We start from the raw sequence: 27,500 nt of genomic DNA, 5'->3' as shown, positions 1-27,500 counted from the left end.
CCCTAGAAACACACTGTCAAACACCCTAGAAACACACTGGCAAACACCCAGAACACCCTAGAAACACACTGTCAAACACCCAGAACACCCTAGAACACACTGTCAAACACTCAGAACACCCTAGAGACACTGTCAAACACCCAGAACACCCTAGAAACACACTGTCAAACACTCAGAACACCCTAGAAACACAGTCAAACACTCAGAACACCCTAGAAACACTGTCAAACACCCAGAACACCCTAGAAACACACTGTCAAACACCCTAGAAACACTGGCAAACACCCAGAACACCCTATAAACATACGGACAAACACCCAGAACACACTGTCAAACACCCAGAACACACTGGCAAACACCCAGAACACCCTATAAACACACTGTCAAACACCCAGAACACACTGGCAAACACCCAGAACACCCTAGAAACACACGGTCAAACACCCAGAACGCCCTAGAAACACTGGCAAACACCCAGAACACCCTATTAACACACTGACAAACACCCAGAACACCCTAGAAACACACTGGCAAACACCCAGAACACCCTAGAAACACACTGGCAAACACTCTAGAAACACACTGGCAAACACCCAGAACACCCTAGAAAACACACTGTCAAACACCCAGAACGCCCTAGAAACACTGGCAAACACCCAGATACTGTGATACAGATACTGTCAAAACACAAAATTGATACTGTGAAGCAGCTTTGATACAATCTGTATTGTGAAAAGCTCTATATAAATATATTTGACTTGATTTGACTTGACTTGACCCTAAAAACACACTGCCAAACACCCTAGAAATACACTGGCAAACACTGAGAACACCCTAGAAACACACTGGCAAACACCCAGAACACCCTAGAAAACACAATGTCAAACACCCAGAACGCCCTAGAAACACTGCGAAACACCCAGAACACCCTATGACAACACAGACAAACACCCAGAACACCCTATAAACACACTGTCAAACACCCAGAACACCCTAAAAACACCCTAGAAACACACTGTCAAACACTCTAGAAACACACTGGTAAACCCCCAGAACACCCTTAAAACTCTGACAACCACCCAGAACACCCTAGAAACACTGGCAAACACTCAGAACACCCTAGAAACATACTGCCAAACACCCTAGAAATACACTGGCAAACACTCAGAACACCCTAGAAACACACCGTCAAACACTCAGAACACCTTAGAAACACTGTCAAACACTCAGAACACCCTAGAAACACACTGGCATACACCCAGAACACCCTAGAAACACACTGGCAAACGCCCAGAACACCCTAGACACACTGGCAAACACCCAGAACACACTGACAAACACCCTAGAAACACTGGAAAACACCCAGAACACCATAGAAACACTGGAACACACCCAGAACCCCCTAGAAACACTGGAAAACACTCAGAACATCCTAGAAACACTGTCAAACACTCAGAACACCCTAGAAACACACTGGCAAACACTCAGAACACCCTAGAAACACACTGGCAAACACCCAGAACACCCTAGAAACACACTGGCTAACACTGGCAAACACCCTAGAAACACACGGGCAAACACTCAGAACACCCTAGAAACACAGTCAAACACTCAGAACACCCTAGAAACACACTGGCTAACACTGGCAAACACCCTAGAAACACACTGGCAAACACCCGGAACACCCTAGAAACACAGTCAAACACTCAGAACACCCTAGAAACACACTGGCAAACACCCAGAACACCCTAGAAACACACTGGCAAACACCCAGAACACCCTAGAAATACACTGGCAAACACTCAGAACACCCTAGAAACACACTGTCAAACACACAGAACACCCTCGAAAAACACTGTCAAACACTCAGAACGCCCTAGAAACACTGGCAAACACCCAGAACACCCTAGAAACACTGTCAAACACTCAGAACACCCTAGAAACACACTGGCAAACACCCAGAACACCCTAGAAACACACTGGCAAACACCCAGAACACCCTAGAAATACATTTTCAAACACACAGAACACCCTAGAAAAACACTGGCAAACACCCAGAACACCCTAGAAACACCGTCAAACACTCAGAACACCCTAGAAACACACTGGCAAACACTCAGAACACCCTAGAAACACACTGGCAAACACCCTAAAAACACACTGGCAAACACTCAGAACACCCTATAAACACACTGGCAAACACCCAGAACACCCTAGAAACACACTGGCAAACACTCAGAACACCCTAGAAACACACTGGCAAACACCCTAGAAACACACTGGCAAACACTCAGAACACCCTATAAACACACTGGCAAACACCCTAGAAAGACACTGGCAAACACCCAGAACACCCTATAAACACACTGGCAAACACCCAGAACACCCAAGAAACACTGGCAAACACCCTAGAAACACTGGCAAACACCCTAGAAACACACTGGCAAACACCCAGAACACCCTATAAACACACTGGCAAACACCCAGAACACCCAAAAAACACTGGCAAACACCCTAGAAACACACAGGCAAACACCCAAAACACCCTAGAAACACTGGCAAACACCCAGAACACCCTAGAAACACACTGGCAAACACCCATAACACCCTAGAAACACACTGGCAAACACCCATAACACCCTAGAAACACTGTCAAACAGTCAGAACACCCTAGAAACACCATCAAACACTCAGAACACCTTAGAAACACACTGGCAAACACCCAGAACACCCTAGAAACACACTGGCAAACACCCAGAACATATCGACAAACACCCTAGAAACACTGTCAAACACTCAGAGCACCCTAGAAACACACTGGCAAACACCCAGAACACCCTGTAAACACACTGGTCAAATTTGTAACTGAGACAAGATGATTTCCCTTAATGACAAAAAAAGCAGGATTTCCAGAATAGATTCATCCCAGAATGACATTAAGTTATTTTTTTCTACATTAGCCCCTCATGTATCTAATCATCCAAGAGCACATGCGGCGTTAAGAGCTGGAAATACCGCCATAACTGGCAACTCCGCAGGGACTGGATATGTTTACATGCACAAATTTTGTTTCAATCGGTCTGAATTCATTGTGATTGATTAATCTGAATGTATTGTAGTTTACATGAATGCTTAACATCGTGATATGATGCATGATCGGGGTGATGTGCACGTTTATAAGTCAAAAGATTCAAATTGGGAATAGGTTTTTTGACATGTGCATACTGCACAAATATACAAAGTTTCCCGCTGTTGTCGCGTAATAACCATTTTACTACATTGGTTCTTTATTTGTTTTAAACAGCAGACTTAACATCAAATTCTGGTCATAATTTGGAGACTATGATGAACCGTTATGCCGTGCTGTTTGTATTGATCACGCAGTAAAAATGCCCAAAATCAGTCGTCTGTGGATGAGAATATGAAACAAGGACTGGTGAGCCGTTGTCCTGCTTCACTTCACAAATACTGAGTGAAAGGAGAATTATAGAACGACGTGACACTCGCTTATACGACACTTTATTCATCAGAAGAACAGCGCGTTCAGCGCGACGGACGGCGTCCTTTCAGTTTTGGTTTTCAATCGATCAAGTGAACATGTTCTCTCGATAAACCACCCCTTTCAATCCGATCAAATTTATTTGAAAATAGAGCTGACACTTTGAGTTTTTAATGGGTTATGTTATAGTCCTACTTCTTTTTAAATGTTTTTATGAAATATCTGTAGTGACTGCTTGATCATATCACTGTATTATTTACCGCCATGCGAGCCACAAATGAAAGCTTGGCGAGCCACATGCGGCTCGCGAGCCGCGCAATGAGTAACACTGCCCTAGAAACACTGCCAAACACTCAGAACACCCTATACACACTGGCAAACACCCAGAACACCCTATACACACTGGCAAACACCCAGAACACCCTATAAACACACTGGCAAACACCCAGAACACCCAAGAAACACTGGCAAACACGCTAGAAACACACATGCAAACACCCAGAACACCCTAGAAACACTGACAAACACCCAGAACACCCTAGAAACACACTGGCAAACACCCAGAACACCCTAGAAACACTGACAAACACCCAGAAACACCCTAGAAACACACTGGCAAACACCCAGAACACCCTAGAAACACTGTCAAACACTCAGAACACCCTAGAAACACACTGGCAAACACCCTAGAAACACACTGGCAAACACCCTGTAAACACACTGGCAAACACCCAGAACACACTGACAAACACCCTAGAAACACTGTCAAACACTCAGAACACCCTAGAAACACTGTTAAACACTCAGAACACCCTAGAAACACACTGGTAAACACCCAGAACACCCTAGAAACACACTGGCAAACACCCTAGAAACACACAGTTAAACACCCTAGAACACCCTAGAAACACACTGGGAAACACCCAGAACACCCTAGAAACACTGTCAAACACTCAGAACACCTTAGAAAAACACTGGCAAACACTCAGAACACCCTAGAAACACACTGGCAAACACCCAGAACACCCTAGAAACACACTGGCAAACACCCAGAACACCCTAGAAACACACTGGCAAACACCCAGAACACCCTGTAAACACACTGGCAAACACCCAGAACACACTGACAAACACCCTAGAAACACTGTCAAACACTCAGAACACCCTAGAAACACTGTTAAACACTCAGAACACCCTAGAAACACACTGGTAAACACCCAGAACACCCTAGAAACACACTGGCAAACACCCAGAACACCCTGTAAACACACTGGCAAACACCCAGAACACCCTGTAAACACGCTGGCAAACACCCAGAACACACTGACAAACACTCAGAACACCCTAGAAACACGGTTAAACACTCAGTACACCCTAGAAACACACTGGTAAACACCCAGAACACCCTAGAAACACACTGGCAAACACCCTGTAAACACACTAGCAAACACCCAGATCACACTGACAAACACCCTAGAAACACCGCCAAACACTCAGAACACCCTAGAAACACTGGTAAACACCCAGAACACCCTAGAAACACACTGGTAAACACCCAGAACACCCTAGAAACACTGTCAAACACTCAGAACACCCTAGAAACACTGGTAAACACCCAGAACACCCTAGAAACACACTGGTAAACACCCAGAACACCCTAGAAACACACTGGCAAACACCCAGAACACCCTGTAAACACCCTGGCAAACACCCAGAACACCCTGTAAACACGCTGGCAAACACCCAGAACACACTGACAAACACCCTAGAAACACTGTCAAACACTCAGAACACCCTAGAAACACGGTTAAACACTCAGTACACTCTAGAAACACACTGGTAAACACCCAGAACACCCTAGAAACACACTGGCAAACACCCTGTAAACACACTAGCAAACACCCAGATCACACTGACAAACACCCTAGAAACACCACCAAACTCTCAGAACACCCTAGAAACACTGTCAAACACTTAGAACACCCTATACACACACTGGCAAACACCCTAGAAACATGTCAAACACTCAGAACGCCCTAGAAACACTGTCAAACACTCAGAACACCCTAGAAACACCCTATCAAACACTCAGAACACCCTAGAAACACCCTATCAAACACTCAGAACACCCTAGAAACACCCTATAAAAACACTGGCAAACACCCAGAACACCTTAGAAACACAGTCAGTGATCAGATAAGCACAGCTCACATTTTAATAAATAAAACAATAATAACCGCTCACATTTTAATAAATAAAACTTTTTTCTTCAGAGAATGTAATTCTAGTTTTGATCATTGTCTGGAGCAAACACATCACATTTCATATGTTTTGCAGAAGTGCTTCATCAAAACAACTGTGTTCTCTCTGTGTTAATGGAGTTGTGGAAATGGGCCGTTGCTCTCTCTGTGTGGGTGTTCTGTGTCACTTCTGCTCTCTCTCTCTCTCTCTCTCTCTCTCTCTGTCTCTCTGTCTCTCTCTCTCTCTCTCTCTCTCTCTCTCTCTCTCTCTCTCTCTCTCTCTCTCTCTCTCTCTCTCTCTCTCTCTCTCATACTCACACACACACACACACAGCGTCAGGCGAGTTGTGTTTGAGCAGATCCTGTGGTTGGGTTGTTATGTCTATAATAAAACGCTGTTGTGTGTGTGTGTGTGTGTGTGTGTGTGTGTGTCTGTCTGTGTCTGTGTCTGTGTCTGTGTCTGTGTGTGTGTGTCATATCAGTACCTCAAAGCCCTCAGGAGCCCTTTTGAAAAAGTCTCTTCTGCTCAAGCCTGAATATATTTGATCAAAATTACAGAAATAAAATGTAATATTGTGAAATATTATTACAATTTAAAATAGCTGTTGAAAATATTTTAAAATGTATTTTTTTCCTGTGATCAAAGCTGAATTTTCAGCATCATTACTCCAGTCTTCAGTGTCACATGATCCTTCAGAAATCATTCTAATATGATGAATTGATGCTCAAGAAACATTTCTGATTATTATCAATGTTGAAAACAGTTGTGTTGCTTGTTGCATTTTAGTGGAAACTGATAAATTCTTTCCCGAATTTTGTGATGAATGGAAAGAACAGCATTTATTTGAAATCTGTAATACTATGAAGGTCTTTACTGTCACTTTTGATCAATTTAATGCATCCTTGATGATAGAAGTATTATTTATTTTACTTACGGTAATTATTTTTAGTTATAATTAGCTTTAGCTACAAAGTGTCCTTATTTAGTGTTGATCTAGTTTTTTTTACCTCAGCCTCGTTTATTTTTTTGTATTTTATGACTGTCTGGTGTGTGTTCAGTCATTATTTTAGCCAAATTTTGCCAATGCAGAAATAAGATATATCAGCTTTATCTGTTTCTCTCACTAGCCAACATCACTTAACCTGCTAACACACACACACCTACACACAAGTTTACAGACACTCACACACTTCACTCTAAAAAATAAAGCTTCTTTATCGGCATTGATGGTTCCATGAAGAAACTTTAAAATCCACAGAACCTTTCCATTCCACAACAAGTTCTTTAAATTATTGAAATGTTCTTCACATTAAGAACAAAAATGTGTTATTTTAAGAACTGATCACTGAAAGGTTATTTGGGGAAGCAAAAATGGGTATTTTATTGCATCACTTCGTACATAAAACACACATATTCATATACTAAGAGGTCAAGTTTTGGTATCTGGTCAAAAGCTGCAGTGTATTCTGATTAGATAAATGTTTATGCGTTATATTGTTGTACATTATTTATTCTATAAAGATATATTGTAGTGGAGCAGCAGTCACTGAGCTGGGTGGACAACTCCATCAGGTGTTACAGCTCATATTTATAACAAAGGAAAAGATAAATGTATGCATACGTGTGCAGTGGGAAAGAGAGAAGAAAGAATGTCTCCTTCACAGTAGAGAACAAGAGGCTTTTGTTTTGTTGATCACATCCTGATCCCTTAAAACGCTCAGAAATAAGCAGTCATACAAACTTTTCCTCACTTTATTGCATTTATAGTTTGCATTTATATACCTCAACCACTTTGGTTTGGTTTATTATGTGATGTTTTCAGATTCACCTGCATCCAAACTGCTCATTTAAAATGTAACAGTGATTGTTTTGTACATATTCAGTCAGTATTTTCTCTTCAGTACTTTCTACTTTTTTTATTCTATTCTAGTCACATTTATAGTGCCAGTCTAGGTTTTAGTCTCTAGACTAACTCTAACTCTTTTAGTTCATGAAAATACATATTTTCTTTTACTTTTATTTTTTCCCCTCATATTAACCCTGTAAAGTCTGATTTATGAAATAATAGTTAGAGAAAAAAGAGAATGGAACAGAGTTTATTTAACATTTAAACAAAGTGTTTTTTTAAAAATCTAAAAAGAAACTGCATATGTTTTTGTTGAGTATCATATTTGATATATCAGGCTTTTATGGCTCATATGATATATGATCTGATATAGTGAGAATATGGAGCTCTTACTCAAGGAGGGAAAAGAAACATCTCAGTTTTATTCAGAGGTTCAAACTGAGTCATAAATATGCAATTTGGTGCAGATGCAGAATTCTGTGAGCCTGTAATGTAATTACAGAATACGGAGACACATTTGTCAATTCACACTTACAAATCTTTCTCCGCAGTCCAACCAGACCATGAAATGACATCAGGCTGCAAAAATAGCTCGTTCAAAAATCATCATAGTTATGGAATCACAAGTGTAAAAGACTCACGTGTGCTACTAAAAATAGTACATAACATGTTTTTGGACCTTCTAGTGTGTGTTGTGCTGCTGAAAGGGAATCAAGTGAATTTGTGGAGTCAGATGAGACATTGAGAGAAAGTTTTATGCAAACGCAAATGTACAAAAATACGAATTCTGCATGAAGATTCTTCAAAATTTCTCTTATGGTGTTCCATAGGAAAAAATAACAGCATACGAGGGCGAATAAATACCAACAAGATTTTTAAATAATTTTTGGGTGAACTATTCCTTGAAAACGCTAAGATCTAAGCCCCTTCAGCTTCTTGTGTGTGTGTGTGTGTGTGTGTGTGTGTGTGTGTGTGTGTGTGTGTGTGTGTGTGTGTGTGTGTGTGTGTGTGTGTGTGTGTGTGTGTGTGTGTGTGTGTGTGTGTGTGTGTGTGTGTGTGTTTGTGTTTGTGTTTGTGTGTGTGAGTGAGTGAGTTAGCAGCCTCTAAGCTCTATTGTTGTGGCATGTTGACACTCTCTGCGCGCACGCACACACACACACGGTGTGTTTCCTTAGGTTGAGCATCAGAGGTCACGTCAGGTCATCCCGAGGTTAATGACAGTTTTTAGAATAAATCATCTCCTCGTGTTGAGCTTTGATGTGCCACTGTCCATTTATTGAAGCAGTAATTTGCCGTGTGTGTGTGTGTGGTTCCTGTTGGCTGGAGATGTTGTGGAGAAAGTTTTGAAGTTTTGTTCCCCAATATCTCCTCTCTCATGTTAAACTTGGCTCTATGATTTCCCATAAATATCCCAGTGTCAGTAGATCCGCTTTAGTGCCGTTCCAGTGAGTCACGCTAAACACTTTCTGAGGACTAAAGACGATTAGTTGCACCAGTTCAGCTCTTGTCACATTATATGCATGTGTTAATTCAACCATCTCTTTTTTCACTCTTTATTTGATCAGGAGACATTTTTACTTGCAATTAAATTAAAAATGCAAAATTAATTAAACAATGCTGAATTAAACATGAAACGTTGCAAACAAAGGTCATATCACAATATTTTGCATTCTACTGTTTGAAACTCATCACCATTACATACTGCAGTGTTTTGCATACTATTTTTTTTACATAAATAAATATGCATACTTTAAAAAACATTTTCAAATCAAATAAAATTTCCCCCCCAAATGATTGTTTTATGTTTATATATATATATATATATTTATTTATTTACACAAAAATCAAAATATTTTTATGGCTTTTTAAACCATTGCCCTTTTAATGAAATTCTGTCATATACACAATAAATACTGTTAAATATCATCATATCCGATTCATCCCACCCTGTTATGCCGCATTCTATTATCATTCATTTATTATTTGCTTAAAGGGATAGTTCACCCAAAAATGAAAATTCTGTCAGTATTTACTCTCCCTCATGTTGTTCCAACCCCGTAAGAACTTCGTTCATCTTCAGAACAGGAATTATGATATTTTTGATGAAATCTGAGAGCTGGATCACTCCTCCATAGGCTTCTTCAGGGATTGAAACTTGCCGGCCACGAAAAATTAAAAAAGACAATGTTTAAAATAGTCCAATTGACTACAGTGACTCAATCTTAAGTTTATCAAACGACGAGAATACTTTTTGTACGCTAAAAACAAACAAAAATAACGACTTTATTTCAACTATTCATTTCCTTCTCTGTGGGCCTCTAGTCAGTTCACTAGTATAATAGTGTAAGCTTCTGTGTTGTACGTCACACGCATCACACACATGACCAGCGTCGGCCAATAGTGAGCCTACGTGTGATAGTGTTGTCACGATACTAGAATTTCTAACTTCGATACGATACCTTGAAAAATATCGATATTCGATACCATTTACGATACCACAGAGAAAAAAACTGCCACAATATTAAGGGGGTCTTTTTTTATTTAAAGCTAAATATTACAAGTCTAGAACATGACAATGAGGTATATTTTACATGAACAAAAATGTCCTGAGTTCTATCTGTTAATATTTTTTCATTGGACCAGAGCTAACATGATCCGTTGTGTTTTTATTACCTACTGTTATCAAAGATTAAAATATACTGTAACAAATGCATTGGTCATCGGTCATAAATGCTGGTTAATACATTAACTTAATTTGATGAACAGATTTAAACGCAAACGTGTGTGCATCACACGCGGAAACAATGCTCACTGGATCAGCATCTAGTCAAGTTACCTTTATTTATATATTGCTTTTAATAATACAGATTGTGTCGAAGCACTTAACTGTATCAAATTGGAGGATAGAGTGTCAGTAATGTATAATAATAAGGTTAAACGTTCAATTTTCAGTTAAAGGCATTTCATTATTGAATTCAGAGATGCCATTGTCTAGCTCAGTTTAGTTTAATTAGTATATGTGTAATCAAATTGATGATAATCGCTAATGAAGGCAAATTGCAGAATTAAATAATAATTTTTGAATAAAGTTAAACAGACACAAGTTAATTTACATCTGACCACAGTTACAATATTTACTTGTCTACGATTCCTCAGTCAGATTATGTTAACTTTAAGAATTACAGTGAAAAACGAAACACAGACTCATATCAACAACAATACTAGGCCATCTTGGTTAATGTTTCAGAAAAGTTAAAATGAGAAGAGTTACAGTGTTTTAGGATGTTTTTAGCAGTGGTGCAGGTCTGTCCAAAAAACAAACACCCCTGATGCTGAGCATATGCTTGCTAAATGGTACCCCTGGAGCCAATTCCTTAAGTCTGTTTTCATCTATAAAATAATTTTACAAAATGAGTGATGAGAGGGTTATTGATAGTCAAACAATCTTTTGGGTGCCCGCAGGCCGCTCGCAGTGTGAAGCGCGTGTCCGCGCTATTCTCCGACATGCCCGCGCGCGGTGTGTAGCGCGTGTCCTGTCCACGCCATTCTCCGACTCCGACATGCCCGCTCGCGGTGTTCTTTATCAATCAACCAAAGCCGGTCGCGGGGACGCCGCACTCGCCATCTTTCCATTCACTTTTGCTATTTAACCAGAGCGAATGAGACGAGTGCGTCACGTGTGGGGTTTGTCAACGCGCCTTTGGAGAGAAGTGAAAGTGACTGCTCGGCTAGTATTGGTGTATCGATACTTCGGGAAATTAGTATTGGTACCGTTCAGATATTTCAGTATCGATATTTATCGAAATATCGATATTTTTGACAACACTAACGTGTGACGTAGCTCTACGCAATCACACTACGTTAACTGATTCGAGGGCCATAGAGAAGGAAATGAATAGTTGAAATAAAGTTGTTCTTTTTGTTTGTTTTGCGCACAAAAAGTATTCTCGTCGCTTGATAAACTTAAGATTGAGCCACTGTAGTCACTTGGACTATTTTAACGATGTCTTAATAATCACTTCGTGGCCGGCAAGTTTCAATCCCTGAAGAAGCCTATGGAGGAGTGATCCAGCTCTCAGATTTCATCAAAAATATCTTAATTCGTGTTCTGAAGATGAACGAAGGTCTTACGGGGTTGAACAACATGAGGGTGAGTAAATACTGACAGAATTTTCATTTTTGGGTGAACTATCCCTTTAAGCAAATAAATCCTTCTCTTCAAATAATGCTAAGCAAATGTCATGAATTCAGAAATGCACCACATTAGAAGATTGACCCTGTTGTGTCGTTCTCGCTCTTTATGAACAGTGTCTGTTTGTGTGGATGCTGATGAAGGTTTCGAATTTTTGTTTTCCGCTCCTGTTGAATGTCAAATGTTCAGAAAATGAGAGTGTTGCAGGACACACACACTCAGACACACACACACACACACACAAATCTGCACAAACAACACAGAACGCCAAACAGGGCGACTGCTGGATTGTGCGTGTGTGTGCATGTGTCAGTGTGTTTATTGTGTTTTGCTTCATGTTACTCTGCAGACGTGTGGAATTCACCCGTCATCTCTCTCCACCAATCACAACGCAGCATCATTTAAACAGAGGAAAAGTCCAGCACAACTGACACACACATACACACACACACTGTTTTCTCTCTCTGTCTTTTCTAATTGACCATCTCTCCTCCAGTGTCTGTGTTTTAGGGCACTAGGAGGGCAGTAAATGACCCCCTCTCACATCACATGACTGAGCACATGACATGTCACTTCCACTTTTTCTCTTTGGTCTGTGTTCGGAATAGTCATCGTTAGTACTACTATACCTTTTATATTATTTTTCCGGTATTCAATATATACTTCTTTTGCCAAATTTTTTTAGTATGCAACATTTTAATCCACAATGCAATGCACTCAACGTGACCTACATCCATTTCCACTATGATTGTTACACATTTTACATGAATTCCAAAATTTTGATTAAAAACAATTATTTAAATCATTGTATTAGTGATGTTATGTGACAACAGTACTACTGTTTTTTACATTCTACATATTACTTCCCATACTACAGTATTTGAGTTATTGTTAACTAAAACAATTAAATATAGAAAACAGTAAAACTCAACTGTTTGACTCTAGGGGAGTTGGAAAATGAGCCTATTTCCAAAAAAAGTGGAGTGTTCCTTTAACGGCTTTAGTGAGGGAAAGAACTACAATCCCATGAAGCATTGCAAACAGCATAATCGAATTAAAAACGATGGCGAAACAAAACGACTAATTTATATGTTGATTAGTGGGCGGGGTTAACAAGATATTTTGTGTGTTGCTTGTTTCGACTCTGATTGATGGAATTTTCTGTATGGCATCTTGGGAAATGTAGTTTTTCACCACAAATTCTGCTGTTAAATAGAGTTAATCTTAAACTAAGCTGGAATAACGCGGGCTGACGGCTTCAACAGATTAACAACCTCGTAGCATACAGTAGGTCTGTCTTTAAAGGTTTATAAGTTACTGTTCAAAATCAATTTCCCTATGGAGAAAATGAATAGATTTTTTACTCCCGGAACCCGACTGTTGCACTCTTCCCTGCAGCTCTGGCTCATTCCCTCTGTTTTGACCTGGTTTTATTCTTGTCTTCTGTTTATTGGATGTTGTGTTCAGGTAAGCCTGCACCTGAGCTGCTTTAAAGCGCTTTATATTGGTGTGATCAGGGGCCTAGCGCCCGTCCTCTGATTGGAGATCCCACACAGGTGTTGTCTGTCATTTGAGCCCTGATTGGTGAAAGGAGCTGTCAATCAGCGGCTGGAATGTTGGCTTCTTTCCGAGAACAATAGCAGGAGGGATTGTGTTCGGAAAGCCTAAAACCCTCCGAGGAATCCCGAGTGGATTGTACAGCATTCCTTTCATGAGCAGGAGAACAGGCCTTCTGTATTACACCACTCTTTCAGCATTATTATTTCATTATTTTTTCATCAGTAGGAATGCATTTGAGTGTCTTTGTTATTTTTGCTATTTATCTGAGGCTGATTACAACACATTAAATCATGGTGACCATACTTTTACTTTGCATTTCTTTTAAATGTATAATTGATTGCTATTAGTTTATTATATATTATAATAAAAAGGCATGCAGTTACCAGGAAACTCCCATTGGGAAAGGGAATCCTAACGAAAATGTGTTATAAATAGTATTTTATTATTTGATGTGAATGTTATCATTAACATGATATCACGACAATGTCAGATAATTAAAAAAATTCAGTCTGTTGCAAAAAAAAAAAAACTTTTTCACGTTAAAGTCAACATGAAATGTAAGTTGCGAGCCTTTTCTTCCCTGTAGAGTGCCGAAGTTATGACGTCACTTTGTAGGCCAAAACGCGGAAGTGAGTTAGCATTTTAGCACTTCCGGTTCCCTCGCCCTAAAGTCTATGGGTTTTTTGAATGGGTTTTTGCTAAATCGCCTGAAATAAGGTCTGTGGTTAGCAAAGCCTCTAAATATTTTCACATTTTGATCTATGACATAAAACACACCAGTTATAACCTGCTTGTGTTTTTTTTTACTTTATTGTGTCTGCTTGTGGTTTTTTAAACTTTATATAGGCTTCAAAATGTATACATTTTGGATTAACTTGTAAAGATTATCTTGATAGACAAAACGTGTAAGGGTAACAACTCTTTGTTGAACACAGATCTTATTTTTTGCGATTTTCCAAAAGTCTATGGGGAAAATGCATAGCTTTCCGATCGAGGGAACCCATGCGCCGCTAACTTCCGAGTTGTCCTACAAAGTGACGTCATAACTTCGGCACTCTGTTGTGATGTATATCTGAGTGAAACGTCTTCTCGAACAAAACAAAAAAAAGCAGGGCAGGACTTGATCAGAAACTGATTGAATTGTTGAATGTCTGTGGTTTGCTATTGGTCCATCTCATGTGATTGACAGGTTGCCCTGGCCTCATGCCAGTAAACGCGTCATCACAGAAGTGTCCATATTAAAAAAAATACATAAAAATATTCATCCAAATATCAATATTCCATAAAAAAAGACTTTAAGCTCATATTTGTGACTAGCGTCTCTGATTGAGATGAACACAATTAATTTTAGGAATAAAATTTCTGCAGTCACCCTCTGCGTCTTCCTCTCTGATGAATGACAAGCTTTGAATAGTTAAATGTGTGTTTCCTGATGTCATAAGCCCCGCCCCCTGAGTTCTGTGGTGTTGTAACTGTGTCTAAATGCAGTGAACGGGACAAATGGAGCTCATTAAGATTAATAGAGGATGAAGGAGCCTTGATTTTGTGTGTGTGTGTGTGTGTGTGTGTGTGTGTGTGTGTGTGTGTGTGTGTGTGTGTGTGTGTGTGTGTGTGTGTGTGTGTGTGTGTGTGTGTGTGTGTGTGTGTGTGTGTGTGTGTGTGTGTGTGTGTGTGGCCTGGTAAACCCTACATTATGGGGACAAAATGTCCCCATAAGGATGGCAATATCTGAAATCCTTGTTCGTGTGGGGACATTTTTTGGTCCCCATGAGGAAAACAGCTTATAAATCATACTAAATGATGTTTTTTGAAAATGTAAAAATGCAGAAAGTTTTCTGTGATGGGTAGGTTTAGGGGTAGGGTTAGTGTAAGGGAATAGAATATACAGTTTGTACAGTATAAAAATCATTATGTCTATGGAAAGTCCCCATAAAACATGGAAACACTACGTGTGTGTGTGTGTGTGTGTGTGTGTGGGGTCCTGGTAATCCCTACATTATTGGGACAGAATGTCCCCACAAAGATCCCAATATGGCAATATCTGAAATCCTTGAGAGGAGATTATTGGGTCCCCATGAGGAAAACACCATATAAATCATACTATATTATGTTTTTAGAATAGAAATGTAGAAAGTTTTGTGTGATGGGCAGGTTTAGGGGTAGGGTTAGTGTAAGGGGAGAGAATATACAGTATAAAAATCATTTTGTCTGTGGAAAGTCCCCATGAAACATGGTAACCCAACATGTGTGTGTGTGAGAGAGTTGAGCCTTTGGTGGTCTGATCCCTACAGGTCTGGGCTGGTTGTGTATATTGAGGTAATGTTTAGTGCTTTGTGTGTCTGTGTTTACATTATTCCTTTGATGAGCTGACATCACTCACTCGGCACGGAAGCGTTTGTGTAAATCGCTTCTTTGGGTTGTGAAGCTGGACTGTTAGGATGAAACACTTTCTTTGTTGAACCTCCATAAACAGGAAGTAAAAGCACTCATTTAACAGAATTTTTGTGGTTCATTTTTTTTCTCTCGTACTGAATCATTTATTGAGTGGGTCAGAACACTTTAGCAACCACTGCAACACTCTAGCATTGACGGATTGCACAGACAAATCACACTCATGTTTTTTGTTTTTTCTTCAGAGTTTAAAAATGAGATTTGTGAGAAGATGATAGTTTACAGTGAATGATAATAACAGCTGTGTTTTCTTTCTATGGAAGGTTATCTGTCCCGTGTGCTGAGGAATTACACTGAACAGGCGTGTGACGGAGAATTCCTGACTGTCCGCTGCCCGCCCAGAACCTCCATCACCGTCCAATCAGCTTTCTACGGCAGAAAAGACCCCGCCCACTCACCTCAGTGCCCATCCACTTACAGCAGTGCTGGAACACGCTCAGTGACTGACATCACTTCCTGTCATGTGTCTACATCTTTGCAGGTAATACACATTATTTATAATATTTTACAATTTATATATATTTATTATTAGATTTAATTTTTTTAATTGGTAATTTTAGTTGTAAATTTGTTTAAATTTAAATTTTTAAATTATTATTAATAACGTATTAATATTATTAAATTATTTTAATTTTAGTTTGATTTTATTCGTAATTTTAGTACTTCAACTTATTTATTTCAGTTAGTTGCCAAGTTCCCAACATTTCTAATTTTCATTTAAGTTTTTATATTTTATTTTAGCTTTATTTCAGTTACCGAATATATATATATATATATATATATATATATATATATATACTCGGTATAGTGTGTATATATATATATATATATATATATATATAGTTTTTGTTTTATTTAACAATAACAAAAAATTGGCAAAAAAACAAGTTCTAAGAAACTTTTTCTAACGCTCCCATTAAGTTGTTATTTCTGAATGTTCAAAAAGTTGAGAATGTTCATACATTTTTATTTCTTGTTGAATATTACTACGTTTCACTCAGAAGTATGTCACATTAAAGAAGTAAAATAAAAAGACCCCATATCATCTTCTTATTTGTGAAAGTGAATTCACTGTATGTGTGTGAGAACCAGTATTATATCATAATGAGGCTGTTTTGTATTTTTGTGCGTTTAAATGTGTTGCGACACACAACGTGGCAGTATCTGGTTTGAACTGCCGCATCTGTGACAGCACACGCACGCTTGATTTACGTTTGCACGCTTGGTAAAACCACACGCTATAAACACACACATGAACAGCACTGCGTGCTGGAGTAAAATTACACTCTGTGTGTTTTTATGCCCAGAGGGAAGGAATCCACTGCGGGCGAAAATGAAAGGCGTGGAATGTTTTTTACCTGAATGAAAATATGCCATTCAAAGAGCTGTGTGTGTGTGTGTGTGTGTCTGTCTGTCTGTCTGCCTCTCTCTGTGTGTGTGTGTGTGTGTCTGACTGTCTGTCTGTCTGCAGAAGATGTTGGATGAATGCGAGGACAGGCGGAGATGTCAGGTTCTTGTCAACAGTCGTTTGTTTGGGACGGACCCCTGCCCGACCATCAGCAAATACCTCAGTGTGCGGTACAAGTGCAGGCCGAGTGAGTTTCACACACACACACACACACACACGTGTTTTCTAGGCTATCTAAATGGGGAAATTATATAGCCTTCTATTGTTTTTATATGCAGCTTATTATAAATACTTTAATCTCACCCTAAACCACACCCTAACCATAAGAGAAAACTGGTTTACAATGATGACGACGTCCCCAAAAGAGGGTTTAGGGAGTTTTTGTCAGGTTTAGCTAAATTCTGGATATAAATTTGTCACTAAAATATGGTGAAGTAGGTAAATGTACACACACGCACACACACTCACGTCCACTCAGCTAAATGGCTACGTCTCTCCTCTATTGGCTGCTTTCAGCAGGTTTTTGTGTTCTGTTAGTCGAGCAGAGAGAAATCTGTCCGCTTCTGTCCTTCCTCTCATGCAGGTCTGATAAATAAACCTCTGCACCTCAGTTACAGGTCACTGTGTGTGTTAAAGCTCTACGGATACAGACACACACTGAATTGAGCTGAATATTCACACTATTGTCTTCTGTAGAGCTGCTTATAGCTGAATCAAGATAGTTTCATAATTGATGAATCTTGAAAGATCGACAATGTTATTGAACTGAATCAATATTGAACTTACTTGAGCTGAATAATGACACGCCTCTCCCTCTCGCGCACGTACACACACAGTTCAGCATTGCAATATTGACATCGCAGTCTGTTCAATATGCTGCGTTCAGACCAAACACGAATTGAGCGAATTTTATCTCTATTTAGAGTTTTATTTATTTTTATACCGTGTAGGCCTATTCTACGTGTAAATTCGTGCACCGAACCATGACGCCCGTACCGATTCGGTTCTATACGAATACATGTACCGTTCCACCCCTACATTTTATAATACATTACACTATAGGTCCATGTAGCTAATAATAGCCTATAAAACAAATATAAAATCAGAAAGATTTATCACATGCACACACACCAGTTATGTTTAGACTACTTAATATAATAATCCTAATTGTATTTGTTATTTCCCCAGTTGTAACCTGGTTTCATTGCTGTGATATCTGAGAGGAATTGGATTTGCTTAGCTAATCAAATGATCGATCTCCTAACTGGCACTGTATTGTGTGTTGTAACGTAACGGCGACCATTAGTAAACGTTATTGATACAAACAATTTATATTTTTTATTAAGCTGTTCTTTTCTTTACAAAAATCAAAATTAGGCTAATCAAAGGGAAGAGTGCTCTTACAAATCACGAGGCGGCGATTTGACCGCTGATTTTGGCTAACGTAATAGACTCGCTTTTTTTGCTGATGCTGGATCGTCTTTAGCGTACACATCATTCATTAAAAATGTAACTAAGTTAAACGTGTGTTTAACTACACCTGGGGAAACTCACTTCACCATCAGAGGCTCCTGGGGCAGCTCAGTCTCTCCAGTCGGGTTGCAGGGCCACCGCACCGCAGCAGACTCGCTGTGTGTGTGTGTGTGTGTGTGTGAGAGAGCCAGACTGAGCGAACGCCGCTCTGCACGTTTGGTTTGAATCAGGGACGTACTAAGTATTTGAGGGATAGGGGGAGGGGCTTTAATAAAAATTAAATTGTTCAATTTTGGTAAATGTATCGTTTAGTTCACCGTTTTGAGAAGCTTGCGAGTTGTTTTTACAAGTACATTTTTTGGATCATCAAAGTTAGGGGGGCGGCTGGGGGGGCAAGGCTCTAGAGTGGGGGGGCACCTGCCCCCCCTGTAGATCCGCCCCTGCACTTTACACCATCCAATCAATTCCAAGGTGAAAATATATTTTGTATACCCTTATGCTCACCAAACCGGTCAAAAAAAGTGTATCACAGTTTCCACAAAAATATGACTGTTTTCTACATTTGCTTATTATCAGAAATGTTTCTTGAGCAGCAAATCATCATATTAGAATGATTTCTGAAGGATCATGTGACACTGAAGACTGGAGTAATGGGTCACACTGCACTTTTTGTTCGATTCATTTCCATTTAAAAGCATGCGAGTGCGGAAGACGGGAAACACAAGCTCATGTGAAGAAGTTTCACATTTCGTTGCGTTCCAAAGTTCAAGTTTGGTGAACTCTGGCCTTCAAATTCGGATCACGTCAAGACGTGTGACCAATAGAAGATCGAAAAAGCGTCGCCTTGGCTGCATTGAAAAAGTAATAGTGAAGTAGATTAGTAATTTGTGATAGTGAAGTAGATTGTATATTTTTACTTTTTACAGTAGGTTTATTATATTTGTTATACGTTGAATCTATGTTTATAAAGGACGCTGCAGAGTGTGTGAAAGTCAGTCAAGCCACGGCTTAATGATGCTGAAAATTCAGCTTTGCATCACAGGAATAAATTACATTTTAAAATATATTCAAATAGAAAACAGTTATTTTGAATTGTAATATAGTTCACAATTTTACTGTGTTTTTCATAAAATAAATGAAGCCTTGGCGAAGAGAAGAGACTTATTTTAAAGGGGTGATGAATTAAGATAGACATTTGGCCTTGATCTTTTGACATATGAAAATTACTATAAAAATATCCTGTAAATTTCAGAACGCAAAACTTCCTTGTTGGTCCAAAAACAGCTTTTATTGAAACCAAGCTCAGAAAATATCTCGTTTCGGATTTTGTCACATATGATGTCATAGCTTGACGAAAGACCGCCTCTGCAGAAGAAGATCGACGCCTACTTCTACATCATTGCCTCTTTAGCCCCGCCCACCAATTCACCCATGTCATGTAGTAGTAAATACCAGAGAGACACAAACACAGGATTACTCCAGCAATACAACCATGGAGACGCTATGAGGATTTAGGGCTGGACGATTTTGGCTAAAATCATAATCGCGATTAATCAAACAAGTTACCTCGATTACGATTATTGAACGATTATTTAAAAAAAAAATCTTTCTCACGTGTCACTGGCAAGGCTGATACTGTAAATATGTTCACGGTTATTTTTTTGAATGAAAGAATGCATAATCCTATCTTTGTGATTCTAAAATAAGGAAACGCACAGATAGCTTTTAATGCTTACTTATTAAATATTTCAAACAATTGAATCAAACAAAGCATACAATGCTTGAAATAAAAACGTCTAATAAAAAAGTAGGCTAATTAAGTTTTAATGTAAAAAGAAAGTTTCCTCAAAATGTAGAAAATAGTTCTTTTTGTAAACAAAATAAATTATTGTAAATATTGCCATCTTAAAAGTAAAATATAACTTGTATAAAACTAAAAAAACTAATCCTTTTCATATTGTGTATTTGTAAATGCTTGTGTTATGGAAACCTGCTTTGTGGAGTGGAGGCACGTGTTGCTGGGCGTTTGTCAGTCTCTCTCTTTTTTTGCGTGTTTCTTTGGTACAAGCGGCTCCTGTTGCTGAGTTGACTCAGTGTTTGAGTTCCCTTTCACACAGAGATTCCGGAAAATACACGGATAAAGTGGCCCGGGATTTGACCCGGGTTTGTTGGTTCATACACACTGCCAGTAATTTTCCGGAATCAGGAGAGTGCGTTCACACAGACACACACAACCCGCAAAGACACGTGACCTGTCCCAGCGGCGTCTATAATTTGCTTATGAGCTGCGATTTCTCTCGAGAAACTACGCTTGTGCATTTTTTTCTCTGATTCGATCATAAACTAGCGCATTACGAACCGTTTCACGCTGGCGAATGATCCCGGCCTAGCGCTACATTACGACACGGCATTCATTACGGCTTTTGTTCACACAGTGCGCGTTCCGGGACTGAACACGGCAATGATACTATGTCCCCAACCTGACATCAATCCCGGGTCGTGTTTGCGTTCACACAGAAGGTGTTTGTTCTGGCGATTTCCCGGGATCAACGCGCTGTGTGAAAGGGGCTCATGTTGCTTCAGTGTCGCAGACTGGACGGGGCGGAGTAACGTGACTACACACGCGGTAATATGTTTTAAGGGGAAAGTACATTAACACACAGTGGACGGAAATATTAATAGGATTAAAAAACCGAAATAACCGACATGGTAAAATTACGTCGGTTATAGGCTCTGAATTTCGGTTTCGATTATTTTTCGATTAATCATCCAGCCCTATGAGGATTACAAGACATTTTGAAGTGCATGACGCCTTTAAAAGAAATCTTAATTATTCCAAACTTTTGAAATGTGTATTTGATCAAAATACAGTAAAAACTGTCATGTTGTGAAATATTTTTACGATTTAAAATAACAGTTTTCTATTTTAGTTAGAGCTGTGCAACGATTAATCAAATAAAAATGAAAGTTTGTATTTTACATAATATATGTGTGTACTGTGTGTAATTATTTTGTATTTATAAATACACACATATGCATGTATATATTTCAGAAATATTTGCATGTATATACTGTATATATATATATATATATACATAATTCATATTATATATATTGGGATTAATAGTAGCACAGCCCTAATTTTAATATATAGTATTATATAGTAAAATGTGTTGTGAATGGCGTTTCATAGTGTGTGTGTGTGTGTGTTCTCTCTCCAGATGAGTATAAGAGTAAAGTGGTGTGTGAAGGGGAGCGGTTGCGCTTGGGCTGTAAGACGGGGATGCAAATCGCGGTTTATTCCTCCATGTTTGGCCGCACGCAGAAGGGAACGCTGGAGTGTCCTCCACACCACCAGAGAGCGCCGTCAGTCGGTGAGAACTCAGACTCATTTCTCTTTTTTTACAATGGCTGCAACCGAAATAGCATACCTCTGTACTATGTAGTAGGTGAAAAACGGTTTGTGACAAAAGTATGTCCGAATTCATAGTACTCATAAAAGAGTAGGTTAAAAAGTACCACTACTCCCGGCGAGATTCTGAAGCGTACTGGTGGACACTTTACTATCCCATGATGAGGCCACGGGAGAGGATTTGTGAATATACTGTCTAGCAACTGTCTAGCAATGTATTTTTATATATATTAGTGTTTTTTTAGTTTTTATTTGAGATTTTATAATAGTTAAAATTTTTGATTTGTTTTTTTGTTATATACATTTTAAGTTAATGCTATTTTTAGTTTAATTTTTAGTCATTTTGTTGTTATTTTTAATATTGCTTTTTAGGTTTATTTTTTATTTCAGTTTTAGTTTTTATTTATTTTCAGTTAATAATTTTAGTGCTCATTTATTTCTGTTTATTGCCAAGGCAAAACTAAACTAATATTTATATTTCAGCTTCATTTCAATTAATATAAATGTTTTTAATAGTTTTTGTTAACAATAATATATATTTGTGTATTTATATATATGTGTGTGTGTGTGCGTGTGCGTGTGCGCGTGTGTGCGTGTGTGTACCCATCCTTTATTGTCCTGTGAAATGCTGAAATATGTTTGTTCATCTTACTGTACAATTTAGATATTGTCTTTATATTGATACTGGCAGTTCTTGGTCAAATTTTCTGCAGAATAATCTAGAGACAAATCAGTTTGTTTGGACTGAGAAACACCTTCAGGCTTTACAAACTCAGTCACACACTCTCTTATATGTTAACTACCTATTATGCAATTACCTAAATTAAATGTCTTAAACACACACACACACACACACACTGATCCTACAACAACTGTGCAAATGCGAATGACATCACATCATCTCAGGTGTTTGATTTTACTTCTTCATTTCTCCTGTTTCTACATGTTTGTGTTTGTATCTGTGTGCGTGTGGAATATGATGCTGTCAGTCCGTCTCATTGTTACTGTTCCAGCATCAAAGGAGAAAACTGAATCGTTTTGTGCCTGTTCTGGGGAAGTGCTCCGCCAGGAACATGTTTGAATTCAAGGAAGCTTCTCGGATGTGTGGGAGGATGTTCAGTTAGAACGTCACTTTCTTTTTGTCTTGAGATGGGTATCAGCTAATCTCATCTCCTCTTACACTCCTGGAGGGTGTGTGTGTGTGTCTGTGTGTGTGTCTGTGTGTGTGTCTGTGTGTTTGTTCAGATGAACACTGTGTTATTAGGACAAAATGTCCCCACAAAGATGGAAAAATCTGAAATCCTTGTCCATGCCGGGACATTTTTTGGTCATCTGAAAACAGCTTATAAATCAGACTAAGTGATGTTTTTTTGAATATTTCACAATGCAGAAAGTTTTGTAGGTTTAGGGGTCGGGTTAGTTTAAGGGGAGAGAATATACAATTTGTACAGTATAGAAACCATTACGTCTATGGAAAGTCCCCATGAAACCCAATGTGTGTGTGTGTGTGTGTGTGTGTGTGTTTGTGTGTACTTGTACAACTATTTTTGTGAGGACCAGTTAGAGCTGGGCTATTCAATTGGCGGCCCGCGGGCCAGGTCCGGCCCGCCAATCATCTCCATCCGGCCCGAGGGCACCCCAACCACCCTCCTCTTCTTTTCCTGGCGGTGTGGCTAAATTTGGTTAGAAATGCGCGTGACCGCAGTGGCGCCTGCAGCTGTACGGCTATACGCACTGTGTGTGTACCATGAGCGCTCCGACTGACCTGAGAAACGTTTTCAGTCTGAATATTTCAACAGTTGTTATGTGTGTCCCATAGGGTCCGATTATTTCCTTTCCATGAATTGGCCAAACGCGCTTGCTTAACGGCCTGAAACGATTCGGATTCGTTCGGACCGTTCTGTCATTGAATCATCCATCTGAAGCTGTTTCTCGGTCAGTAAAAACAGATAGAGAACAAATAGCGCTGTTTTCAGCTGTTTCACTAGTTTACTTTGAACTGCGCGGCCCAATGGATAACGGAACGCAAGCTTAAAGGAGTTGCGTTTACTCCCGGTCCCGGACACTATTAGTAAACAGCATTGCGACATCCAGTGAGAAGCATTTCAGTCTGACACATCTCTCTGTTACAAACCCCAAATCACTCAATGATTTTAACTAGTTTTAAATCGGATGAAACAGCTTCAACATTCCCAACACGACTGATGACTGTAAATAGCAGTAACATTGTGCCATGAACGAAGTTAGAAGACTAATTCTCTAATCACCAGCCTTACAAACATTTACCTTGAATGTACTGTAGTAATTTACCATGGTTTGGGCAGAAATGTGGAATATTTATATTGAATACTATGTTATAGTCATTTATATTGCATTAGATTTATTAGGGGGCTAGAGAAATATATAATTAATTGTGTGTATAGTTTTTACCTGTTTAGACTTTAGGAGTGAGTGAGTAGCCATGCATGGTTTTACCTACGGTTACAAAGTCTCACTGTCAGAATATTTTAATTTAAGTCTATAATAATTATTAATAAAATAATTCTTACCAATAGCTATGATCTTGTATAATTCATATATTTGTACATAGCTGTAAATAAGTTATTTATTATGGTATAATAAATCTGCATAAAAATGCTGGAAAAGTAGAAAGCAGCAGAGATAGAGGGGACAAACCGAGGGCGGTTAAATACTCCATCCTGATCGTTTTCAATACTTGCAATTCCAACTCCTTACTCGCTAGAGTGGTTATGACGAAACAAGATGTTTTTTATACTGCCAAGGGTGTTGTAGCTCGTACCAAGGACGGGGTGAGCTGGAACCTGCTTACGTCACGTACCACCGCTTACGTCACGTACCACCGCAAACATCAAATAGGAAAATTCAACTGCAGTAGCCACCGTTCAACCTGAAGAGGGCAGCACTCAGACGTTTTTACACCATATATTGTAGAATTAAAATACTTTATACCCAAATGTTAAAAAAGTTACTCTAGTCAATGAACATCACTAATAAAGCCCCATTCTTACAGATCATTAACTAAAAAAAGTTGGTTTAGGGTTTAGTTACCCTTTAAAGGTCAATACTTGGTATTAAGGATAAGATTATAATTTGTTTAGGGAAAGGTTTCAGGTTAGGCACTTAGTTGTGATGCGTAAGGTAAGGGTAAGGAGATTGCTTTGTGTCAATAGCTATGTTTCCACCCACCTCTGTTTATATTCATTTTGGGATATCGCATAAAAAATGTGCATAAAAAAACGTATGCAAATTGAGTCTGAAAAATGTTTTATCCGGGAAGAAAACGTGCATAGACTATGGAAACACATGTGACTTTGCACGATGTGACGGCATAACTGGACCAGCGGACCGGTCTCGTTGCTCAGCTTCTGAAATGCTGTTTAGTTGTTCTGAAACGCCTGAGGAAAGTCTGGGTTTAATAACCTCCCAGAACTGTATATAACAATTGTTTAGTGGCTTCTCTTACTTTTCTTAGTAATATTCAGCACCAGTTTATCAGGAAGTGACGATTTTGTTCTCTTCGACTCACTCGATGGAAAAGCTGCTTTATTCGCAAATTTTTTATTCGATGAGTGTGTGAGTGTGTTTGTGTGTGTGTGTGCGCACATATTTGTGTGTGTACGTGTGTGTGTGTGTGTGTGTGTGTGTGTGTGTGTGTGTGTGTGTGTGTGTGTGTTGTTGGGGGGGGCGGGGGGGACGCCCTCTTAAACAGTGCTTGTCTAATCACTCTGACACTGGACTCATGACTCGGTTATTGGGGTCTGTTTTTCTCTCTGGACTTCCTGTCCGGTAAAGACTGAGAGTTTCACCAGAAGCTGCTCAAGAACCTCCATCTGTAGAGTTAAAGCTCATTAAAGCCGTTAAAACTGAATCAATCAGAACCTAAAGACTGTTAGGCCTTAAAAACATTTGAAACGCATTTGATTTTGAGTGAAATATTCAGCAGGAATTAAAGTAGAGCAGGATTTTGATTTTTATCCAGCACAATTTGTTTGGATTGTGAAAAATGATGACATTGTATAATATTTTTCACCATAAGCATAGTCTTTGCCAGATGTAAAGAAAGTTAATGTTAATTGATTAATAATTATACTGTAGATAAAGTAGATTTTCTGTAGAAATATTTTTTTACAACAATACACAAGACATTTTTATGAATTTTAAATAAAATACACACTTACACTTTAATTTAAATGCTTTACTAAAATCAACTATACACATAGAATAGTAGTCAAAGAAAATAATTATACCCATCATGCTATTAATTATGATCTCCATCTAGACATTTACTGAATATTATCTGCTAAAGCATTGAATCACGGTCACAGATTGAATGAATGTGTATATCGTGAGTGAATGAAAAGTTTGGGGTCAGTAAGATTTTTTTAATGTTTTTCGGAAAGTGTCTAATACTCACTATAAGGCTGCATTGATATGATCAAAAATGCAGTAATATTATTTAATATCATTACAATTCAAAATAACTGTTCTATTTGAATATAGATTAGAATGTAATTTATTCCTGTGATAAAAGCTGAATTTTCAGCATCATTACTCCAGTCTTCAGTGTCACATGATCTTTCAGAAATCATTCTATTATGATGATTTTTTTTATTGTATCAAGAAAAAGAAAGTTAAAAAGAACAGCATTTATTTGAAATATAATTTTTTGTAACATTATAAATGTGTTCTCTATAACTGTCAAGTCAATTTAATGTGCTTGAAAGTTAATAAAAAGTTATTAAAAAAAACACACTGACCTAAAACTTATGAACTGCAGTGTCTTACACAAGAGTAAAGTACATGTCCTCCATGGGCTTCCGTACATGATATTTACCTCATACAGAGCTGTAATGTCAGATTCCAGTGTCTGTGATGAAGGACTGAAAGCTACCCGGGGTTCTTCTCTCACGGGGATTCAGTTTCTGTAAGCGCTCATCCAGAACTGGAGATCCAGAAGAACCGTTAGATCCGTGCGGATCCCGGTCGACATACGGGACGTCATCATCAGTGTGAGACAGGTGACGCGTCTCAGCGGCACAATAAATCGTGTCCTAAACTTTAACTTTGACAACACTGGCTGGATATGCCCTTCATAAATCAGATCTCTATCAGCGAGCAGGTCTCTGTTTACTAACACGACTCGTGACCTTTGACCTCTGACATTTGTTGAAGCCATTAGTCGTGAGGTGACGACGTGTCTCCGGTCCTCAGATCTTCAGTGAGTGATGGTTGTGTCAAGTCTTTGTGCTTTGTGTTAATGGAGTTGTGGAAATGGGCCGTTGCTCTCTCTGTGTGGGTGTTCTGTGTCACTTCTGCTCTCTCTCTCTCTCTCTCCCTCTCCCTCTCTCTCTCTCTCTCTCTCTCACTCTCTCTCTCTCTCTCTCTCACTCTCTCTCT

At 38.9% G+C, this 27,500-nt stretch overlaps 1 protein-coding gene across 2 annotated transcripts in view; it reads left to right on the top strand.

Moving 5' to 3' along the window:
• The window catches only part of eva1aa (eva-1 homolog A, regulator of programmed cell death a), a 71,981-nt gene that overhangs the window by 5,211 nt on the left and 39,270 nt on the right, over positions 1–27,500 (top strand). Inside the window, exons 2-4 of one of the 2 annotated variants that reach the window (XM_077220660.1) lie at positions 16,053–16,270; positions 17,264–17,384; positions 21,892–22,044. In XM_077220660.1, the coding sequence (XP_077076775.1) occupies positions 16,053–16,270; positions 17,264–17,384; positions 21,892–22,044 (492 nt within the window). Of the gene's footprint in view, positions 1–16,052; positions 16,271–17,260; positions 17,385–21,891; positions 22,045–27,500 lie in introns of both variants that reach the window. The other variant, XM_077220659.1, reaches the window with a different exon arrangement.

The sequence above is a fragment of the Siphateles boraxobius genome, unplaced genomic scaffold (assembly GCF_051911475.1).
Source record: "Siphateles boraxobius isolate OS27281-9 unplaced genomic scaffold, OSU_SipBor_1 8, whole genome shotgun sequence".
NCBI classification, from domain to species: Eukaryota; Metazoa; Chordata; class Actinopteri; order Cypriniformes; family Leuciscidae; genus Siphateles; species Siphateles boraxobius.
The sequence above is the reverse complement of the archived record's forward strand: the minus strand, read 5'-3'. Positions and strand labels throughout refer to the sequence as shown.